The sequence below is a fragment of the Neomonachus schauinslandi genome, chromosome 6, assembly GCF_002201575.2.
Source record: "Neomonachus schauinslandi chromosome 6, ASM220157v2, whole genome shotgun sequence".
NCBI lineage: Eukaryota > Metazoa > Chordata > Mammalia > Carnivora > Phocidae > Neomonachus > Neomonachus schauinslandi.
In genome coordinates this window covers 140,270,872-140,291,206 of record NC_058408.1, presented here as the reverse complement: position 1 = coordinate 140,291,206, position 20,335 = coordinate 140,270,872, and the positions used below count along the sequence as shown (strand labels likewise).

The 20,335-nt window shown below is 37.5% G+C and overlaps 1 protein-coding gene across 1 annotated transcript in view; it reads right to left on the bottom strand.

Annotated features, from left to right (window-relative positions):
- CCDC172 (coiled-coil domain containing 172) overlaps nucleotides 1–12,045 on the bottom strand; it is a 57,419-nt gene extending 45,374 nt beyond the window's left edge. The window contains exons 1-2 of the mRNA XM_021700165.1: nucleotides 11,967–12,045; nucleotides 11,501–11,586 (exon numbers count right to left, since the gene is read on the bottom strand). Of these exons, the coding sequence (XP_021555840.1) occupies nucleotides 11,501–11,586; nucleotides 11,967–12,045 (165 nt within the window). The remainder of the gene's footprint in view (nucleotides 1–11,500; nucleotides 11,587–11,966) is intronic.
- Between the last annotated feature and the right edge of the window lie 8,290 nt (nucleotides 12,046–20,335).

Below are 20,335 nucleotides of genomic sequence, written 5' to 3'. Positions count from 1 at the left end.
AATTTATTGCATGTTTAAAAATATATATTTATGAAAAAATAGTATTTCCCCCCCCCACAAAAAATAATAAGAGTTGCATTTACATTTTTTTGCAAATATTTTTAATGTCTGGCTTAATAGAAGACAACTGGATTCTCACATCTGCTTCTTTACTCAATCTTTTTCCATACATTTTTTGTTTGAAGTATATGCAGAAAATCTGGCCTCACACAATATATTTTAATACCCTTTTCAAATGATTGTGGGTATGCTTGATACTGCACCCAAACTAAACCAATGATAGTTCCTTAAAGGTTAGTTGCAAGGTGGAATCTGAAACTATTTCAGTGAACTTTTCACCTTCTGTTACTATAAAACCTATTGGTCTATGGTGCTTTCAGAGGATCTTTTATCCATGCATGGTTTCATAACATTATGTGCTGGTCATTCGGGAACTATCGCTTCACTGAACTATTCAGATCCTCCAAACGTTAATACATTTCGCAATATGATACTAAAAAATAACATTCATTAATGTCATCAACAAATTCATCAGAAAAATCTTTAAGTATTGGGAAAAATACTGTCAAGTTTATAGTGACAGATATGAGTCTTCCAAAATTCTAACTTTTGTTTGAAAGGTTGAATATTATCATTGTCAAAATATTACTACTACTATCAGTTGTTTGCCTTTAAATGTCAGGGTCACTTCATTTTTGAGAAAATTTTGCCAAGTACTCAAGTTTAAATAACTACAGTCTGTCAGTTGTTCAAGTAAAAATGGTGTTCTAGAAAAAAAAAAAAAGAGTCAGTTTATTTTGTAACTCAATCACATAAGTACTTTCCCTTGAGACAATCATTGTATTCTGGAACACAGAAGTACTTTATGTGAACTTCCCATTTCATCACATGCAGTATTAAAAACTCATATACACAATGGTCAACTTCAAAACAACCAAGGCATATAGTGAAACTGGTGGGTTTTGTTTTTTACTGTGAGTTTATGGCAGTGAAGAATGCAGTGACTGCTAGTACAGCTGGATGCTACTGCCTTGATTTGTGCGAAGGCACCAAAAGTTTCATTGCCTTTACTTACATCAATGTGCATGCAAGCACAGTGAAAATAGCGAATAATGCCTTTGCATCATTAAGAAAATAGTTCACAGACCTCCTGAAAGAGTCTTGGGGATGCCTATGGTTGCAGATCACTCTTTAAAAACCATAGCTCTCAAGTGGCAACTGCAACCTCAGGTAACCAACCACCAAGATTTGCATGTCTTGACGTAAAGGCTCACATTCCAGTGGAATGGTTGGCCACCCTGCTGAAAGAGACCTAAAAGAAATGAGTGTGCACAAAACATCCCTAGCTGAGGGAAGAAGCATTTCAGGCAGAGGAGACAGCAAGTGCAAAAGCCCCAAAGTCAAAGAATAGTTGGCATATTCAAGAACAACAGAACCCACTGCAAAGGCAAACACCCTTAGAAAAATAGACCACCCCCACGAAAATGCTCAGTGCTGTACTCTATCTGGTGCCCTCATCTATTTTTATGCTTTAATTACTTGTGACAAATATGAAAAGTTTTTCTTTATAGAACCACAGAGAAAACATCAAAAGTTATTACAAACTTTTTTTAGAAAGGATAACATCAAGAATTTTGAGTTTACAGTTAAGTTTATACACTTGAAGCTGTTTGATGCTAATTCTCAAATTAAGGTAGAAAGTCATTATGTAATTTATTTCCACTTATTCACAGTGCAATGTAGAAGTTGCTTAATGAATGTTTGTTGAATGAATAATTATTCAATGTGTGATTGGAGATATTTAGAAATGAGGAACACAGTTAATTGACTTTCTAAGAAATCACAAAAGGCAAAAAGGCAAACTTCTGAAAGGGCAATCTTTTGTGCTGTATAGTCTTAGGAGGTTAGCAAACTAAATGTAATCTCATGCTTTCTGCACACTGAGCCACAAACTTACTGTTCTTTTTTTTTTTTTTAAAGATTTTATTTATTTATTTGACAGAGAGAGACACAGCGAGAGAGGGAACACAAGCAGGGGGAGGGGAGAGGGAGAAGCAGGCCTCCCGCCGAGCAGGGAGCCCGATGCGGGGCCTGATCCCAGGACCCTGGGACCATGACCTGAGCCGAAGGCAGACACCCAATGACTGAGCCACCCAGGTGCCCCAAACTTACTGTTCTTTAATTACAGAACCCTTCTCTCGGTTCCTGGAAAGGAAGCTTTTTTTTTTTTCTGTTGAGAACATTTCTAACATTTCAGGCTAAACAATTTAGAGTAGGAAAGAGAGTAGGAAAGAAAAGGAAAGAGAAAAGAGAGAAAAAGAGAAGAGAAGAGAGTAGGAAAGAAAAGGAAAGAGAAAAGAGAAAAAAAAAGAGAAGAGAAGAAATAGGCACACTGGTGTAGATTTTATACAATTAGAAACAGTGCAGTAGATTTTCCACTTTGTGGACCCAAGCCAGGAAGTGTGCAGCTTTTGTGATTTATAAGGACTTGCAAATAGAAAGGCTATCTGGCATACTGTTATAGGGTTTGCTCTAAACTGCTATTACCATGAAATATTCTTTGGATTTTCTTAAGATCATGAAAACAAAGTTGAGAAAAAGGAGTTCAATAGATGCTATATGTAATATTTTTCACTTCATTTAGAAATGTAATCATTTCAGTTCTATCAATATGAAGAGAGATCACTACTTCTCAGAGACCAGTGCCCTCCAATAAAAGAAGTGGAACCATGGACACGACCATTAATCCAGCAGCTCATCTTAAGAATAGATGGTGCCAAATGGCCAATAAGCACCTGAAAAGATGTTCAGCATTAATGTCACTAAGGAACTTGAAATATAAACCAAAACCAAAGTATAAACCAAATACTGTCTCACATCCACTAAGATGGCTATAACACAAAAACAAAACAAATTAAAAAAAAAAACAAAATAACTAGTGTTGGTGAGGCTATAGAGAAATTGGAGCCCTGGGATACTGCTGGTGACAAGTAAGATGGTGCAGCTACTCTGCAAACAGTCTGGAATTTCCTCAAAAAGTTAAACCTATCCATACCATATGCCCCAGAAATTCCACTCCTGGATGGAATACCCAGGAGAATTGAAAATGTATGTTCATACAAAAACTTGTAGACAAATATTCATAGTGACATTATTCATAATAGCTAAAATGTGGAAACAACCCAATGTCTATTAACTGTTGAATGGATAAACAAATTAGGTATATCCATACAATGGAGTATTATTCAGCCATAGAAAGGAATACATGCTACAATATGGATGAACCTTGAAAACATGCTCAGTGAAAGAAGCCAGTCAGAAAAGGCCATCTATCATAAAATTCCACTTAAATGCAATGTCTAGAGACAGAAGTAGATTACTGGTGACTTTGGGCTGGTGGAGTTTGAGGGGGGTGGAGGGGAACTGCTATGGGCATAGGTTTCTTTTTGGGGTGATGAAGATGTTCTGTAATTAGTGATGGCTACGTAACTTTCTGAATAGACTAAAAAACACTGCTTTGTAACTTTCAAAATGTATCTTTATTTTTAAAAGTCACATAACAGCTATGTCCCCACCCCCAGCTTAAGAAATTAAACATTATGTGTACAGCTAAAGTGACCTGTATACCCTTCCCTGATTACATTTATCTTCCACCCCCATCAGAGATAATCACTACTTGATGTTGCTACTTATCATTCCATGCATGTCATTATAGTTCACTATATATTTATAATCCCTCATAGATGTTTTGTGTGTTTTTAAATGGTATATACTTATGTACCTTCTATAGGTTACTTTTTTTATCACAATACTATGTTTTAGAGATTTGTGGACTTTTTGGGGGGGGTTATTATTAAGTGGCTTTTTCACAATGACATTTAGCACTTAGAATTCTGAGGTCATACTCCCAGATTTAGCAATCTGTTAAATGTCTTTGGCTACTTTTTAAAAATCAATTCAATCTGGTGATTCCTTCAAGCATCTCAAACTATCATCGAGCTCTTGTTCAAAATAAAGGAATTTTAAGTGCATGTAATAACATAAAGGCTTCTTAAGGACTCTAACATAAAACAACTCTTGCTTGACTGAGGGGTAACTTACAAGGGAAAACCTTGCATTATATTCTTTCATATATGATAAATCATACTAAGATTAAATGATAAACATAATTAACCTTACATACTTCAACCAATGACAGGGACTCTCCACATGGTCATTCTGGCTTTAACCACTAAAATATTTGTTGTAGACACTGTGGTTGCCTCTCAAACATGTATTCCTCCTTTCTTTGGTTAACTATTAGTTTTTGGAAACTTGTACCATCCCTAGACAGCTCACTGAATGTGGAAGAATTTACTACCTTTGACCACAGTTACTGGTTCAGGGATAGTCACATGTTACAATTTGTGGAAATGAGATGGAAGAAGGTATCCGATGATAATTTCCTTGCTTTTCAGAGAAAGCGTCTACAAACTTCCTTCTCTCTCTCTCCCTGATTTAGAAGGAGAAAGCAGTTGTTGTTACTTACTTTTAGGGGAACAAAAGGACAACCAGCATTCGGCCGTTCTTCTTTATTAATAAAATCCCAATTTTATTCAGAGCAGTAATGCATCCAGCTAAAAAGTATTTACATTCCCAGGATCCACTTTCCAAGATTGACCATGTGAAGAATTCTAATCCTTAAGATGCAGCACTAAGTCCTTAGAGAGGACTTCCCTTCCATCAAAACAATGATAAAGCCACATGAGAAGTCTTTTGATTTTTATGCTCTCCTCTTCTTCCAGCTGGAATTCAAATATGATGCCTGCGGGTGGAGCAGTACTGTGACTGTAAGGATGAAAGCCACAAGCTAAGGATAGTGGAATAGAAAGAATGTACTGGGGTCTTTCACGATTTCCTTGAGCAATTTTAATAAATGGCTGTGGATTTCCTACCTCCATACTTTCTGTTACATAGAAAAAAATAACCCCTTATTTGGTAAAGCCACTATGGTTACATTTTTGTTATAAGCAACCTGATGCAATTCCAACTGATGTAACTGTTGAATCAAAGGTTGGGTTTTCAAATATATAAGTCAATTGTTTCTCAATATGTTTAAGTCATTTTGAACTGAATTTCTATTATTTGCAACCAAAAGCACCCTAAACTGATAGAACCTTCTAAGGAAAGGGTGGTACTTCTGACTGGTCTCAACCCTCAGTGGCTAACCTGCTACCTGACTAAAATAGATCTGTACCAATGAGTAGCCCCTATGATTACAGGGAAGCTTCTGCAAACTCACGGTGTTACCTTGCTCGCATAAGGCCACCCAACTGTAAAAGCAGAGGAACAAAGAAATAAAACATTTTTATTAATAATTTCATTAAACACATAAGACATATACTCATCAAAATTGTTGAACTAACAAAGCTAGGTGGCTTTTAGTGAACCATGCCTTTCGTTTCTTGTCACTGTCTCCAAACTTTCCTATATCTTCATCCTTTCCTTATTCTGTTCTTTACACTCTACTACAGCAGTTAAGAGTGAGGGCTCTCGGGGGTACCTGGGTGGCTGAGTCGGTTAAGTGTCTGCTGTCAGCTCAGGTCATGATCTCAGGGTCCTGGGATCCAGCCTGGCATCAGGCTCTCTGCTCAGTAGGGAGTCTGCTTCTCCCTCTGTCCCTCCCCCTGCTTGTGTTCTCTCTCTCTCTCTCAAATAAATAAAATCTTAAAAAAAAAAAAAAGAGTGAGACTCTCTAGTTAACCCCATATACATTCAAATCTTCCATCTATTACTTGCCACTTAATGTGACCTCGTGCAAGGTACTTAATTTCTCTGAGTCTCAATTTTCTCAAATGAATAATGGAATAATTCTACCAATCTCACAGGGTTCTTGTGAGAGTTAATTGAGCTAAGGTTTGTAAAACGCTTAGCATAAGGCCTGATATATAGTAATGATTTGGTCAATACTATTACTTTTAGGGTTTTGGTTTTTTTTTAAGATTTTATTTATTTATTTGGGAGATCAAGGGAGAGAGCATAAGTAGGGGGAGGGGCAGAAGGAGAGGGACAAGCAGACTACCCACTGAGCAGGGAGCCCAATGCAGGGCTGGATCCCAGGACACTGGGATCATGACCTGAGCCAAAGGCAGACGCTTAACTGACTCAGCCACCCAGGTGCCCCTTACTTTCAGTTTTTACAACAGAAGAGGTATCTCTCCTCTTGTCGAAGGCTAGTTCTTACTTTAGGCTCTGGATCCCACCCATCCTCCTTCCACCTCCTCAGGGACTTTTAACTCTTGATTATATTTTCTCTCTAGTCTTTGTCTTCAACCTCTCTCTATAGGCCCCTTCCCACTAACATGCATAACAATGATGATGATAACGATAATGATGATACAGGAGATGATGGGATTTGAAGTATACCTAGAACTATCCTTTTTCAGGAGGAAGGACATCTCATTCAAGAAAACAGGAAGAAAGGGGAGATGGGTCTTCACACAGGCAGGTTTGAAGATCGGCAGGTGGGAAAATAAAAAATTTCCTGGTGGATGTTTTCTATTTTCTCTGAAACAAAAGGCAAAATTACCTCCTGAGAGTTAAGTAGTTCAGAAGAGAGGATAAAATGTAGAAGAGTGAAGGCTGAAATAGTCATTACAGAGAGTAAGGAATGTAGTAGTATTTCCAGGCAATGTAGAAGTCTCAGTTGAAGCTGAGGCTCACGTTAGTGAATACTGGATCCAATCTCCCCTGGAACTGCCTGAGTGCTGACATAGTAGCAGGTAATTGGTTCACTTGGAGTCTTGCCAGGGAAGTGAAAAAAAAGGAGAGAGGAATCAGGAGGAAGAGTGGAATGACCAATGATGAAATCTAAGAATAAAGAGGGAAATGAATACATAGGCAAGTAATAATGGAGAAAGACAGACATGGACTCAAGATCCAGATGAAATAAGAGAACAGTGGGACCTGGGACCAGCTACCAATTCTAAGAGCAAGGGAGAGTACCCAGTGAATTAGTAGGATAACAGAAAAGAGAAATGGGTAAATGATGGTAGAACATAGCATGAGCTACCATAAGGAGGGAGAAAAATGTTTTGGAAGTAGCATTGGGGAGTGAAAAAAACATCCACCAAACCTCTAGCAAGTACTTTGAGTATAAAAGAAAAGTCCTCTGGGGTGCCTGGGTGGCTCTGTTGTTAGGCGTCTGCCTTTGGCTCAGGTCATGATCCCAGGGTCCTGGGATCGAGCCCCGCATCGGGCTCCTTGCTCAGCAAGAAGCCTGCTTTTCCCTCTCCCGCTCCCCCTGCTTGTGTTCCCTCTCTCGCTGTGTCTCTCTCTGTCAAATAAATAAAATCTTAAAAATAAATAAATAATTAAATAAATAAATAAATGAAAAGTCCTCTGTAGAATGGACTCCAGACTCAATAATATGATTGGCTATGAAATTGTACATATGATCAAAGTGAATGTAAGAGACAATATACCAAAATTCTACGGTGCAATTTTTTAAAAATCAGCTGTACATGTTTAGGACAGGAGGGATTTTGCTTAAAAGACTTTCATGTAAAAAAGTCAGAGACAGTGCAAACAACTAAGTGTAACTACCCCCGAAAGCGTCCTGGTCACAATTAATGAACCTATGTATAGGAATGTGTAAAATTGTGATAAACAGAATTTCCATGTTATTTTCTAAAATTGGGATTAAATAATTCACATGTACTGCTATTTAAACAATGTTTGAGTGAAGAAATAATGTCCTTTTATTTATGTTTTTAAGTAACTTTTAGTTAATAAAATTAAAGATGGATATAAATTTTTCTTGATGCAACTTTTACAAAAAGAAAAATCTCCATAACAAAACTCCATTTCAATATTATATATGATAATAATTTGTGATTTTGTTCTTTCCCTAATTAGGTAATAGAGTACGAACAGATACGACTTTGTCTGCTGGTCTGGGAGAGTTCCTAACTAGGAGGGTCCCTAACTGGGAGGGTTTTTATCAACTAAAAAAAAAAAAAAAAAAAGGAATGTGCACATTTTGAAGTAAAAGAAGCCACCTTAAGTTACTTGTTTATTTCAATATAATGAATTTTTAAAAAAAAATTCATGCCATATTATTTTATTATTGTTATAATGTTTACATAATAAGGTAAAATTGGGAGAAGAAAAATTAAACAAAATAGCTTTCTTCCATTTACTTTCTTTTGAGACAGTATGGTATTATGTTAGGTTTTATACAATATGTTTTTACAGATTAAATGCCGAAATTTTAACTATATACTATTTTTAAAACAGAAAAAAAAAAAACTTTTAGATGCTTAGAAGAAGCTACAAATGTTCTGTGGGTTCTTTTGGATTTGCTCTGTCATCAATACTATAAAGCCTTTCCTTGACTATCAGAAGCTTTGGGTATTTTGGTAAGCATTAATGCAAATCCAGGGCATGTTCTTGTCTTTCTGTTTTCATATTACCAAACCTAACCAGCCATACTGTAGCTCTCCAATGCACAAAGTACTCATACTATATAATCTGAGACTTTTGCAACCATATATTTTAAAGGACTCATCGAGCCCTGAAAGGCAAATGCTATCATTCAAGTTCTAATTACATGCTACCTGGGTTTTACAGAACAGAAAAAAAAATGAGTACTGTACCTCCTAAATACATTTTTTGAACACAAGCAACTTCCAAAGTAAATGCCCCAAATATTGTCTGAATGTATCACTGTACAAATAGCTCAAGCACTGGCCTATTCAAATTATGTTCTAGTTTCTCCCGATGCTGCTTCCACTTGATAAATTGGTCAATAAATGCCAAGTCAAATATTCACGTAAATATATTTTCATTGTTATTGGCAGACATATAATTAACTCTGAGAATAAAAGATACAAGAAATCAATTTATGATTACTTCTTCAGTTGTTCCCATTAGTCATTTACATTATAATTGTGGTCCCATTTTTAAAATCTTTATCCATACACATACACACACACACCATTTTGACTATATTATAAATCAAATTATTTCAATTACAAATTAGTATTGTATGAACTGTGAACCTCATATGTTAATTTTATTAGTAAGATACCCATGTATATGAGCTGATCAAAAAACAATGCACATTTAAGAGCCTATATTAATTAGTAATTTCAGCAGATGTTTCTAAACAATGTTAAGGACTTGCTCTGTCTTTTCTCAAGTATAAATATTTGAGTCAACATTTTTTATGTATGTGTATTTAGCAACAAATTACATTTCCATTTTCAACAAAAAAGGCTGCTAAAAAAGAAAATAGTACAAAGAGTAAACCTATTTTTTTTCAAAGAAGACATATAAAGAGCAAATTTTTTTTTAACATTTGTTATCTGTCAGGTCAATATCTTCACCAATCCGGGAAAAATACATTTTGTATAAAAACTTACATAAGTGACCTTTTAAAAACTGCCCTAACCTAACTGCAAAAGCTTCAGATACATTATTATATGTGGATTTCGTGAAGAAAAAAATCTAAGATGAGCTCAAGAAATCTGTTTTAATAAAATATGCTGTCATTACTCAATTGTTACTTTCATTATGGTAGCCTAATTGTTTTTAATTATATATCATGGGCAAGTCATGTTTCCTCACCCATAAAAGGAGATTAATAATGGTGCCTCATCACAGGATTCCTGGCAGGGGTAAAGGACTTAATATGGGTGAAGCATTTAGAATAGTGCCCGGCATACAGTAAGTGCTCAGTAAGTGTCAGCTAAGCATTACCTAATTGTATGTTTTGCCTATTACTTCTATTAGCTTCCAGTTACCAATCCTTAAAGTATCTCAATTCTTTTTAAAGAAAAAGAAAGCTACATCATGACGTTCTTAATGCTCTGCCCTTCCCATCAGTTTATAGTGTTAGCAGCTACTTTATCTGCTACTCACAAGCAAAACAGGACCTAGGGTCTCATTGAGTAACAGTCCAAAATTCTATTTTATAAGACAGCACTCTCCCTATTATCTTACTATTAGTACTCTTTAATTCATTCAAACACCAAAGTAAACTAGGTGCTAGGCACTGGCTACAAGCTGTGGAAACAAAAGATGGTTAAGAAAAAAATTCCAGATGTGTTGTCCCCAAAACAGTGAGGGATACAAACACAAATGCAAGTAAGTACTCTTGTTTAATTGTAACATGGTGCCCTGAACTATAATAAAAAAAATTCTCCAAGCTGTCCAACGGTGGGCTTCACAGGTGACATTTGGGTAAGACTTGAAAGAAGAGCAGAAACTCACCAAGTAGAGAAGGGATCTATGATTACTTTTGTTCACAAAGAAAACTAGAAATTCCTCACACTAGGAAGTTAAAATAGACATTTTTTTAAGCAGACATCCTCAAACAGATTTCCCATTGCACACAGCTTGCTTAGTTTATCTCTAGGTATTGAATAAATATTTTTGAATGACTGTCGTCCCCCCTTCCCCCCTACGCAAGGCCTTCATTAGGGCATACTTGGATGATGTTCTTAGCTCCCTTCCTCCCAGGGCTCAGAGAAATCTTCCTAAAACCACTTTTATCACACCACTCCCTGATCAAAAGCCTGGAATGGTTTCCTCCTATTCCCAGAAATCAGCTCTCTGCTCTGACTAGATTTCTCTCCCAATATGCCTTGGGCATATTTCCCTTTTGTTCATATCCTCTCTCTGCCCCAAATAACTTTTCTCCTATTACTTATTTCTGCCTTTCCAGAATTCTACCCACCCTTCAAAATCCTCCTTCAAGAAGCCATCGGATTTCCTTGCTTCTACTTAAAATAACATAACTTTTCAAATGATGCAGAAAAGAAAGATGCTAGTGAAAAAATTCTACTTTGGGATGAAAGAAATGTCCAAAATGTGGTAGAGAATTGAAAAAAAAAAAACAAAAGGCAGAGACTCGTTGGAAAGTTACATTCCAATTGTTACATCAGGCAGCACACTTCTTGAATTATTTACTATTCAAAACGTATAGCCTGCACCAACTACTTATTGAACAATTATTTTTTCCAGTGACATCGGGCTCTTTTAAAAAGTTAACCATCCCTCGGGGCGCCTGGGTGGCTCAGTCGTTAAGCGTCTGCCTTCGGCTCAGGTCATGATCCCAGAGTCCTGGGATCAAGCCCCGCATCGGGCTCCCTGCTCGCGGGAAGCCTGCTTCTCCCTCTCCCACACCCCCTGCTTGTGTTCCCTCTCTCGCCGTGTCTCTGTCAAATAAATAAATAAAATCTTTAAAAAAAAAAAAAAAAAGTTAACCATCCCACAACATGGACAATCCATTCATTATTACTTAAACTGGTTTCTTTAGGACAAGTGCCTATTAGAATGAGTGTCCTTGGATTTGGAGTTTGAAATATTACCCAGCAATATGGCACTGCACTAACCCGCCCAGGAGTGTGTCTCCTACTTGAAGAACAACTGGTTAAATAGTAAAATATCTTCAAAAAGCCAAGTTCAAATAGATTTTTTTCAAGTGAGAATGAGCATGCTCTGCATGTCAAGCTACCTTGGATTCCAACTTGGTTTTCTCTTCGTTCAGCTCCTCGGTTGCTTTCTTCATATCTTCACGACATCTGTTTATCTCCGACCTTACTGGAATACAAATGAAATCCTTCAACATCTCTAACTTTCTTTTTTTTTTTTTTTTAAGATTTTATTTTATTTATTTGAGAGAGAGAGAGAGCGCGCAAGAGGGGGTAGGGTTAGAGGGAGAAGCAGACTTCCCGCCGAGCAGGGAGCCCGATGCGGGACTCGATCCCGGGACTCCGGGATCATGACCTGAGCCGAAGGCAGTCGCTTAACCAACTGAGCCACCCAGGCACTCCATCTCTAACTTTCTGAAGTCCCCATGTCTGTGCACGTGGACAGCAGAGCCCCCTCCCTGCTCTGACCACGCCTTGGCTGCTGCCTTCGCTCTAAGCCCCCCCCCCCCCCAGGAGACCGAGGCCGCATACGGCGACAGAAGCACCGACCTTCTCGGATCACGCGGCGACTCTCCTCGGCCTGATGCTCCGAGAAGATGATGTGCTGAAACAAGGACTCTAAACTCATCTCAGGCCCGGGCTCCCGCGGATCGGTTGACGCCCTTCAGGATCTGCTGGCAGAGTCCGCGGCCCCTGGAAGGCACAGGGAGGACGGAGGACCGCGCAGGGCTATCCCCGGATGGGCCTCCGCCCAGGACGCGCCAGGCGGGGCGCCAGCCCAGCTCCCGGCCTTGGTTTCCCCGGTTCACTAGCCACAGACAACCAGACAACCGTTTATCCCCCCTCGCACCCTCTCTCTGCCCGGGACAGAAACTCTGCCTTCGTTCCCTGGCTGAACGCAGCTCCCCTCATTCGAGGACCCAGGCCCTCTCCGGGTTCCCTTCTGTGCTGGTGGCAAATAAAAATGGAGGCCGCGAGCCCTGGCGTCGGCGCCGGCCTGGGCAGCACCCCAGCGTGTGGCTGGCCTTTTCCTCTCCACCTCCTCTATCTTTAGGGAGAAGGTCCTCATAATGCTCTGCCCCACAGCAAAACGCGTACTTGCTAACAATACCGTGGGCGGGAGACCTTCCTGCAGGCTGTGGCAGGTGCGTGTGCTCAGCCTCGCCGGGTGGGGACTGAACTACGGCGCCCCGTTGGGCCCAGGCTGCGTTCAGGCGCTTTGCTTTGGCCACATGGCCCCAAAGGTCTTAAGGCTTTACTTGGACTTGTGGTGATCTTTCTCCGAGGCGCAAACACCCAGCATTATAAAGAACTAAGTACTCATGATTCTAAATATAAACTGCAACGTCTTATCCTTTGACTGTGGCAGAGACTGCTATAAATGTGCAACGTCTGACATTCCGTCCTAATCATTCTTTTGTAATCAGGGCATATCTTTTTAGTCTGCTTTAAAATTAATCATTGCCTTTTGTAATCAAGCTTCAGTAATATTAACACTTCAATATCTGCACAATGTGTGTCAGAGACCAAAGTGGTTGCTAATTAAAGCTTAAACATGAAAGGCACCTTTGGGACTTTTGCATGGGATTTTTAAATTAAAAAATAAAGCATTTTTAGTTTTAGCAGGCCAAAATTGTAAGATTATAATAAACATTTGACTTTTTTTCTGAATGTAGAATTGACACTGGCTAAACTTCAAAATATATATATATATATATATATATTTTTTAGATTTTATTTATTTATTTGACAGAGAGAGAAAGTGGCAGACAGAGGGAGAGTGAGAAGCAGGCTCCCCACTGAGCAGGAATCCCGATGTGGGGCTCGATCCCAGGACCCTGGAATCATGACCTGATCCGAAGGCAGACGCTTAACCGACTGAGCCACTTAGGCACCCCTAAAAAATAATTTTTAGTTAGATTGTACTAGAATTGAAAGAAAGTAAATGTGAATTCTGTCTGTCACATCATCTGTATGAGTGTTAATATTTCATTAATGCTGTAGTATATTGGGCTGTAAGTTTTAACCTATTCCAAATTTCCACCTCAGTTTCCATCAAGCCATGTATGCATAAAACTTAATTTTTAAATTGTATTTAAACTGTATTACAAAACAATACATACAGAAAAGTGTAATGCTGTAGAAAAGAATTACCCATAAACATACCATTCAGAAGCAAGTATTAATAACATTTTGGCTACTGCCTTCCAGCTAATCCTTCTCACCTTGCATTTTTCTTTTACAAGTTTGACAATATTGTGGATAATAACAATTATGATTAATATTATTTATTAAGTATATGCTGGGCACTATTCTGAACACAATGATTTTTACTATTACCTTTATAGTATTAGATGAGAAAACTGAGAGCAGGAAAGTTAAGTATCTTGCCCAAGGCAGCCTACCTTGTATACATACACCTTGTATATGGCAGAGCTAGAGCTGAAACCAAGAAATCTGAGATCAGAGGCTATGAATTTAATTTTGGATACCGCTCTGTTTTCCTTTGATTACATCATAAGCATTTTACCATTTCATTGAAAACTCTTCATGAATATACTTTTATATCTTCATAATCCTCCATCATGTGATGCATGTGTAAAACTTAGATACACTGAAATAAATTTGACTCTTTTATCCGTTCGAGGATGGAAAACAAAACTGAAATTGTGGTTTGAACCATTTTCTTTGAGCATTTGTTTGGAAGCTTATGAACTGTACCACGGTGCTATCAAAGGAAAGGTCTTCCAGAAGATAAATTATATTACTAATTAATATCACTCCCTTCAGAATTATTTCCCGTGGACTTGCACAGGGGGCATCCTCACAAGGAGGCTGCTTTTCAAAAGCATGCTGCTCTTTAACATTCCAATTTTATTAGTTACACTTAAACTCACATTTATTATTTAACATGTTCTTTCTGTACTGAAAACTTGGCAGAGTGGAATTTAGGCAGCCTTTCGGGAGCCCAGTCGCCTCACTCACACAGGCATATGCAAGAGAGAACTGCTGGAAATTCTGGAATGGGGTTATGGGGAGAAATGGCTTCTTCATCTTTTGCAGTCTTCATATCACAGAATATTTGGGTGCTTCTAAATCCCAAGTTCAATTCTTCTCAGAGGCATCACCACTATAGACATTAGCAGGGTTTTTCCTTTTCTTTTATTTGTTGAAATAAACATGATTTTCCAAGCTCACAATTCAAATTTTAAGTGGTTTTTTTGGCTTTGTTTTAGATTTTGTTTTATTTGAGAGGGAGCAGGAGCGGGGGCTCCCCTCTGAGCAAGGAGCCCGCAGTGGGGCTCCATTCCAGGACCCCAGGATCATGACCTGAGCTGAAGGCAGATGCTTAACCAACTGAGCCACCCAGGCGCCCCAAATTTTAAGTGTTTTATAATAAGGAGTAAAAGTAACATGTTAGGATATTAAAATATTATTATCATATACTAGCTTTATTCATATATTTTCTTCAGTAAGATATTTATTCTTGTAGATATACATGCTGATTACATTCTATAATATTCAGAGCAAGAGTAGCATTACTTCAATTCATGCCAAATAAAAATGGTATATGGCATGGTAAAACTAGGGCATACCATTTTTGGAAAACGGTATCTTATAAGTCTGAAAAAATGATTCATTCAACAACGGTTTAAAGAGTCTCTGCTATTTATTCAACATTCACTCAACAAATATTATTGAGCATCTCCTATGTGCCATATTAGAGAAACAACAACAGGATTTAATAAAAACAGAACGACGTAAAAACGATTTTTCTTCCCCCGGATATTTCTAACCTCATTGGAGAATTATTATATTTTTCAGCATTTTGGCATCAGTATAAACGACTGCTTTCAGATGTTTCAACAGATGTTCTTCAGAAAGAAAGCCAATTATTTGCATTATGATACCCACATATGATTCTCAGATCTAAACTTTCCATCTGTACATGTTGCATTGAATTTCATACCTATGGAATATAAAAGTTAAGATCACTCATTGTCTCTCAACCTCAGACTTTTGTTCATAATAACTCTAGCACCTGGGTTATTGAGCCATTGATAATTGCTTTGCTAGAAGGCCTTACATAAGGCTATATTGCTCTTGTGATTTAAAATGCATTTCCTCTCCATTCTTAGATTGATGACTTCCCTAGGTTCTAAACCAGGCTTGCAAATACCCACTAGCCCAGGGCATATATATTGCAATGAAAAGAAGAAAAGTAATTCATTTATTTTATGTTTTTCTTAGGGCATCTGCCAAAAAGAAAAACAAAACGTAGGTTCAACCAAGTTTAATAACCATTTATTGAGTATCTACTAAGTATAAAAAAAAAATCTCTGCTAGGTACTAGGGAGGATACAAAATTGAAAGGTACAAGCCCTGTCCTCCTGGAAGTCATCATCTATCAAATGGGATGTAGCATGCACAAATACTCCTAAGCAGACTGTATATGAGAGCTTCACCCTTGTGCTAGGGGAATATGGCAGAGGGAGAAAGAATAAGTCTGATGTAGGTGATCCGGGAGACTTACCAGTAGGGGATACAATATGAGCTACCTTTTCAAGGAGGGTGTGACTTCAATAGATAGCGAGTAAGGAATAAAAAAAGCAGAAAGTTAGATGAAGCCAACATCTAGACGGTCTTTAACAATTTCATATATGTGACGGGGGACCATGTCATGTTTTCCAGCAGGTGAGTGGTCTGTCAGAGTTGCTCCTGTAGTCAATCTGTAGCAGTGGGTTTGAAGCACTAGGAAGGAAGAGAATAACAGCTAACATGTACTAATAACTTACTACATGCCATCCACTGTCTGAGACCTTGACACATCTTAATTCTCTTAACCAACCCAGTAAACTTATAAGTTCAATGCTTTTACTTTTTTCCACATTACAATTGGAGAAGTGAGGCAGAGAGAACTAAGTAACTTGTCCATGGTCACATATGGTAGCAGAATCAGGATTTAAACCCTGATAAAAGCTTAAAGCAGATCCTTAACTACTTCATTTCCTGCCTCCAAAAACTAGAGGCTGGAGAAAATAAGACTGTTTCAGCAGCTGTGTTTCATTTCAAAGCGGATACATTTCCTAAAAAAAAATGCTTATCATCAACAAGTTAATATCTTTTCGGAAGATATTTTTTGACTTACGGAATTTGGATTAGTAACACAATCTATGTTTAACCAATTAAAATCAAACATGATTTAAGGAAAAATAACTGAGAATGGATCATGCGTTATAAATGCTTATTTAACCAGCTGTATATCTAACATGTAAAACTAAAAATGAAATCTGTACACAAAGTATTATATTCAATTCCTAATATTTATATTAGTTTCCTAGAGCTGCTATAACAAAAATATCACAGCTCAGTGATTTAGAACAACAAAAGTTTATTCTCTCACAGTTCTGGAGACCAGAAGTCTGAAATCAAGATGTTGGCAGGGTTGGTTCCTTCTGGGCCCTCTGAGGGACAATCTGGTCTTTACCTCTTCCTAGCTGCTGGTCCTTGCTGGTAATTTTTGCTGTTCCTTGATCTGTAGATGCAACACTCCAATCTCTACCTCCATTGTCCCTTGGAGTTCTCCTAGTCTGTCTCTGTGTCTTTTTCTCTTTCCTCTTCTTATAAGGACACCAGTCATATTGGATAAAAGGCCTACCATACACCAGTATGACCTCATCTTAAATAATTAACATCTGTAATAACCCTATTTCCAAATAAGGTCACATTCTGAGCTACCAGAGATTTAGGATTTTAATGTATTTTGGGGGGGGGACACAAATTCAATGCATATAACAGACCTTAAAAGTTAAGTTGCAGGAACTAGTTATGATTTTTAAAAAAAAAAACTTAAGTGGCTGATTTATTTCTATTACAATCAATGTATTTTAGTGTTTAGTGTTTATTTTAGACTTCAGAAAACATCTTGCACAATCCTTTTATTTCATAGATGTTAGCACGGAGGCCATGGAGGTTGATGGATTTCCCCAACATGGCACAGGCAATTAATGTCAGAGCTAGGTTTAGAACTCCTTCCTAATTCCTTCTGCTCCAATGAAAGATCTTTTTTGTTCGCCAGTGGCTTTCAACTACTTCAGTTAAAAGAACTGCTCTTTTATCTTTTTTCTATATTGAACTTTCTAGCAAGAGTTTGAAGAAAGGGTATAACAGCTGGGGTTCAGAGCTGGCCTGGGGCAATTCACCTACTATAGGAGCCCTTCCCCATTAAGGAGATTAGATAGATAGATAGATAGACAGATAGATAAAGAGAAAAAGAGAGAGGTAGATAAATATAGGTACATATAGAGAAAACACACATGCATATGTACATATGCATATATATATACAAATACACACATATATATGATAAAGTCATATATATAAGTATAAATACTTAAAGGTATCAGTTTTATTCTCAGTCTTACACTTCCATAATAGAAATGAAAGTAAACTGTCAATTCTTAATTATTGATTGAGAAAAGCAAACTTGTTTTGGTTGTGAAATATATTGCATGAAGAAATTCCAATAACACGTTAGGAGTCATGAAATAGCAAGCTCTTTGTAATTAAAAAGCTGTAGTGAAACTGGTGAACTTGGATTTTCACACTGTCAGAGTCAGGAGCCCAGCACAGGGTCCAGGAAGGCTTCCCCAGGTGCCCTGACCCAGGAGGTTAGCCTGTCAGCTCTGGAAAACAAAAATAAAACAGAACCTGGAAACCACTCTTCTTCACCTTGTATAATTCATTTGTTTATTTAATAAATATTTATTGGGTGGACACTGTATGTAAGGCAAATAAGAATTTTCAATTACAAAGATGAATAAACAAGGGCCTTAAAATCTGGTTGTATCAAGTTGTAGTTTTCATGACAATAAATTTAAGTAGTTTGGGATTACACAGAAAGAATAAAAAGAGAAATTTAAGGCTTTTTTTTTCTTACCAGTTATTTGTTTTCATCATTAACATAGCCTTTGCCTACCTAATAAGTACATGGTTACTCAGCAAATAAATGACTCTAGTTGTTGAATACATTCAAATTTAAACCAACAATTAACATATTCTCTTATTACAATTTCTATGAAGATTTCTATTAATTTCAGGAAATTAGTCATAGTGACTATTTGGAAATTTGGGATACATTTTAATATTTCTATTGCTTTCTATGAATTATTCACAGCGACTCTTTGGAAAGTTTGAAAAAATGTAATGCTCATATATACATATAGGTAGATGAACCATAAATCCTTTTTCTTCTTAAAACAATTTGCTAAATTGCTCATTTATCAGGATGAAATTACTTTATGCTTCCAATGTTTGAAATGGCTTAGTGGCCTTCGTACAATAGTATTACCTTATAAAAGTCAGACACTGCCATTATTTTCCCTTCACGATGCCATAGACAGTTCAAAATGTTTTATCATAGTTTACATGGCTCATAAACCTTATCTTTTATTTGACATTGCAAGTGTGTTGATAATAGAATATGGAAACTTTGTAAGGTGGTTAAAGGAAACAATTAATTAGCATTGAAATAAAAGAGCTCAGTAGGAAACATTTTATTTTTTTAATTTTTTAATTTTTTTAGTAAGAAACATTTTAAACAGAAATAAGCTGATTATTTCATGGGTAATAGTAAGCAGTTGTGGAATAGAATTAAAGGGAATGCATACAGAATGAAAGGAATTTAAATATCTGAAAACAAGTAAGGAAATATTGCAAATGTTAGAATTACTGAAGTTGTAATATACATCATCATTTGAAACTTGATGGTCTTGTAATTCCATTCCTGCTATATCTCATTATTCTACTTATGAAACGTGTACATGAACAGGTTTCTTAAACCTTTTGATAATCTACCTTTACAATTTCCTTTTTCAAGATGTTAACACAGAGAAAAGCAGGAAAAGGCTGAGATCCTGCACTCTATTGTGCCTTAGCCTCAAGTGAATAAATGCAAAGATTGTGCACACAGGATCCAAACACTCGTAAAAAAGATTCATGGTGATATTCTTAGAAGAAATTAATAAACCCTAAGAGAACTTGTCAGAAGAATGTCCTAAAGATGATTTTATTTCGGTAACTGTTGTATTTTAAATGCTTTCATTTTCTTTTGTGATGTCTTTTATCTTACTTACAGATGCTATTACTCATAAAATATGATATTTCAGTCCAGAAGGCTGTAACTGTAAATGAGACATAATATTCTCATCTAGAAGTAGATAGGGGGATTCAAATCTCCTGCTTCACGTTGTAAGCTGATTACTGCAGAGGTCAGAAAACTAGTTTCCACTTCCTTTAAGTGCCAGCTATGATATTTTACATAAATGATCAGACACCTTGTGTTTCCTTTTACTCGGCCCCCTGCATCTGGTTGGCAGCCTTTGTCGGTGGTTCACAAGATAACCTAGGAATTCCGTGCCTTGAGAGTGGTGAGATGACTTTAGGGTGAGGCCATGAGAAATGACCACAAACGTCATCCACAAAGTGTCCATAGCAGAAGTACTGTGTACTGGGCTCTGCTACAACAGTGAACAAGATGAATGAGCTTTCTGCATGCATGGAGCCTACAGGGCAACAAGCAACAAAGTACACACCTTCATTAACTCAAGGCACACAGAGTAAGTTTAAGTGTAAACTATAACCGTGCGGCAAGCACCTGCTACGGACAGTATGGACAACACATTCCGGCTCTCGCGAAGCCCCTATGTCAGGACAGAACTGGTGTCTGAGAATGGAGAGGACCGGTGGGATCACTGCACAAACCAGGTTGGTGAAGAGGTCAGGGCTGCATCATGCAGGACCCTGAAAGAAATGGAAGCAGTTCAGATTGTATTCAGAATGCAGGGGGAGGCCATAGGCAGATCTGTAGGAGACTGAATGCAATTTAAGAATAAGAGGGTGGCCCCTAAGCACTGTTC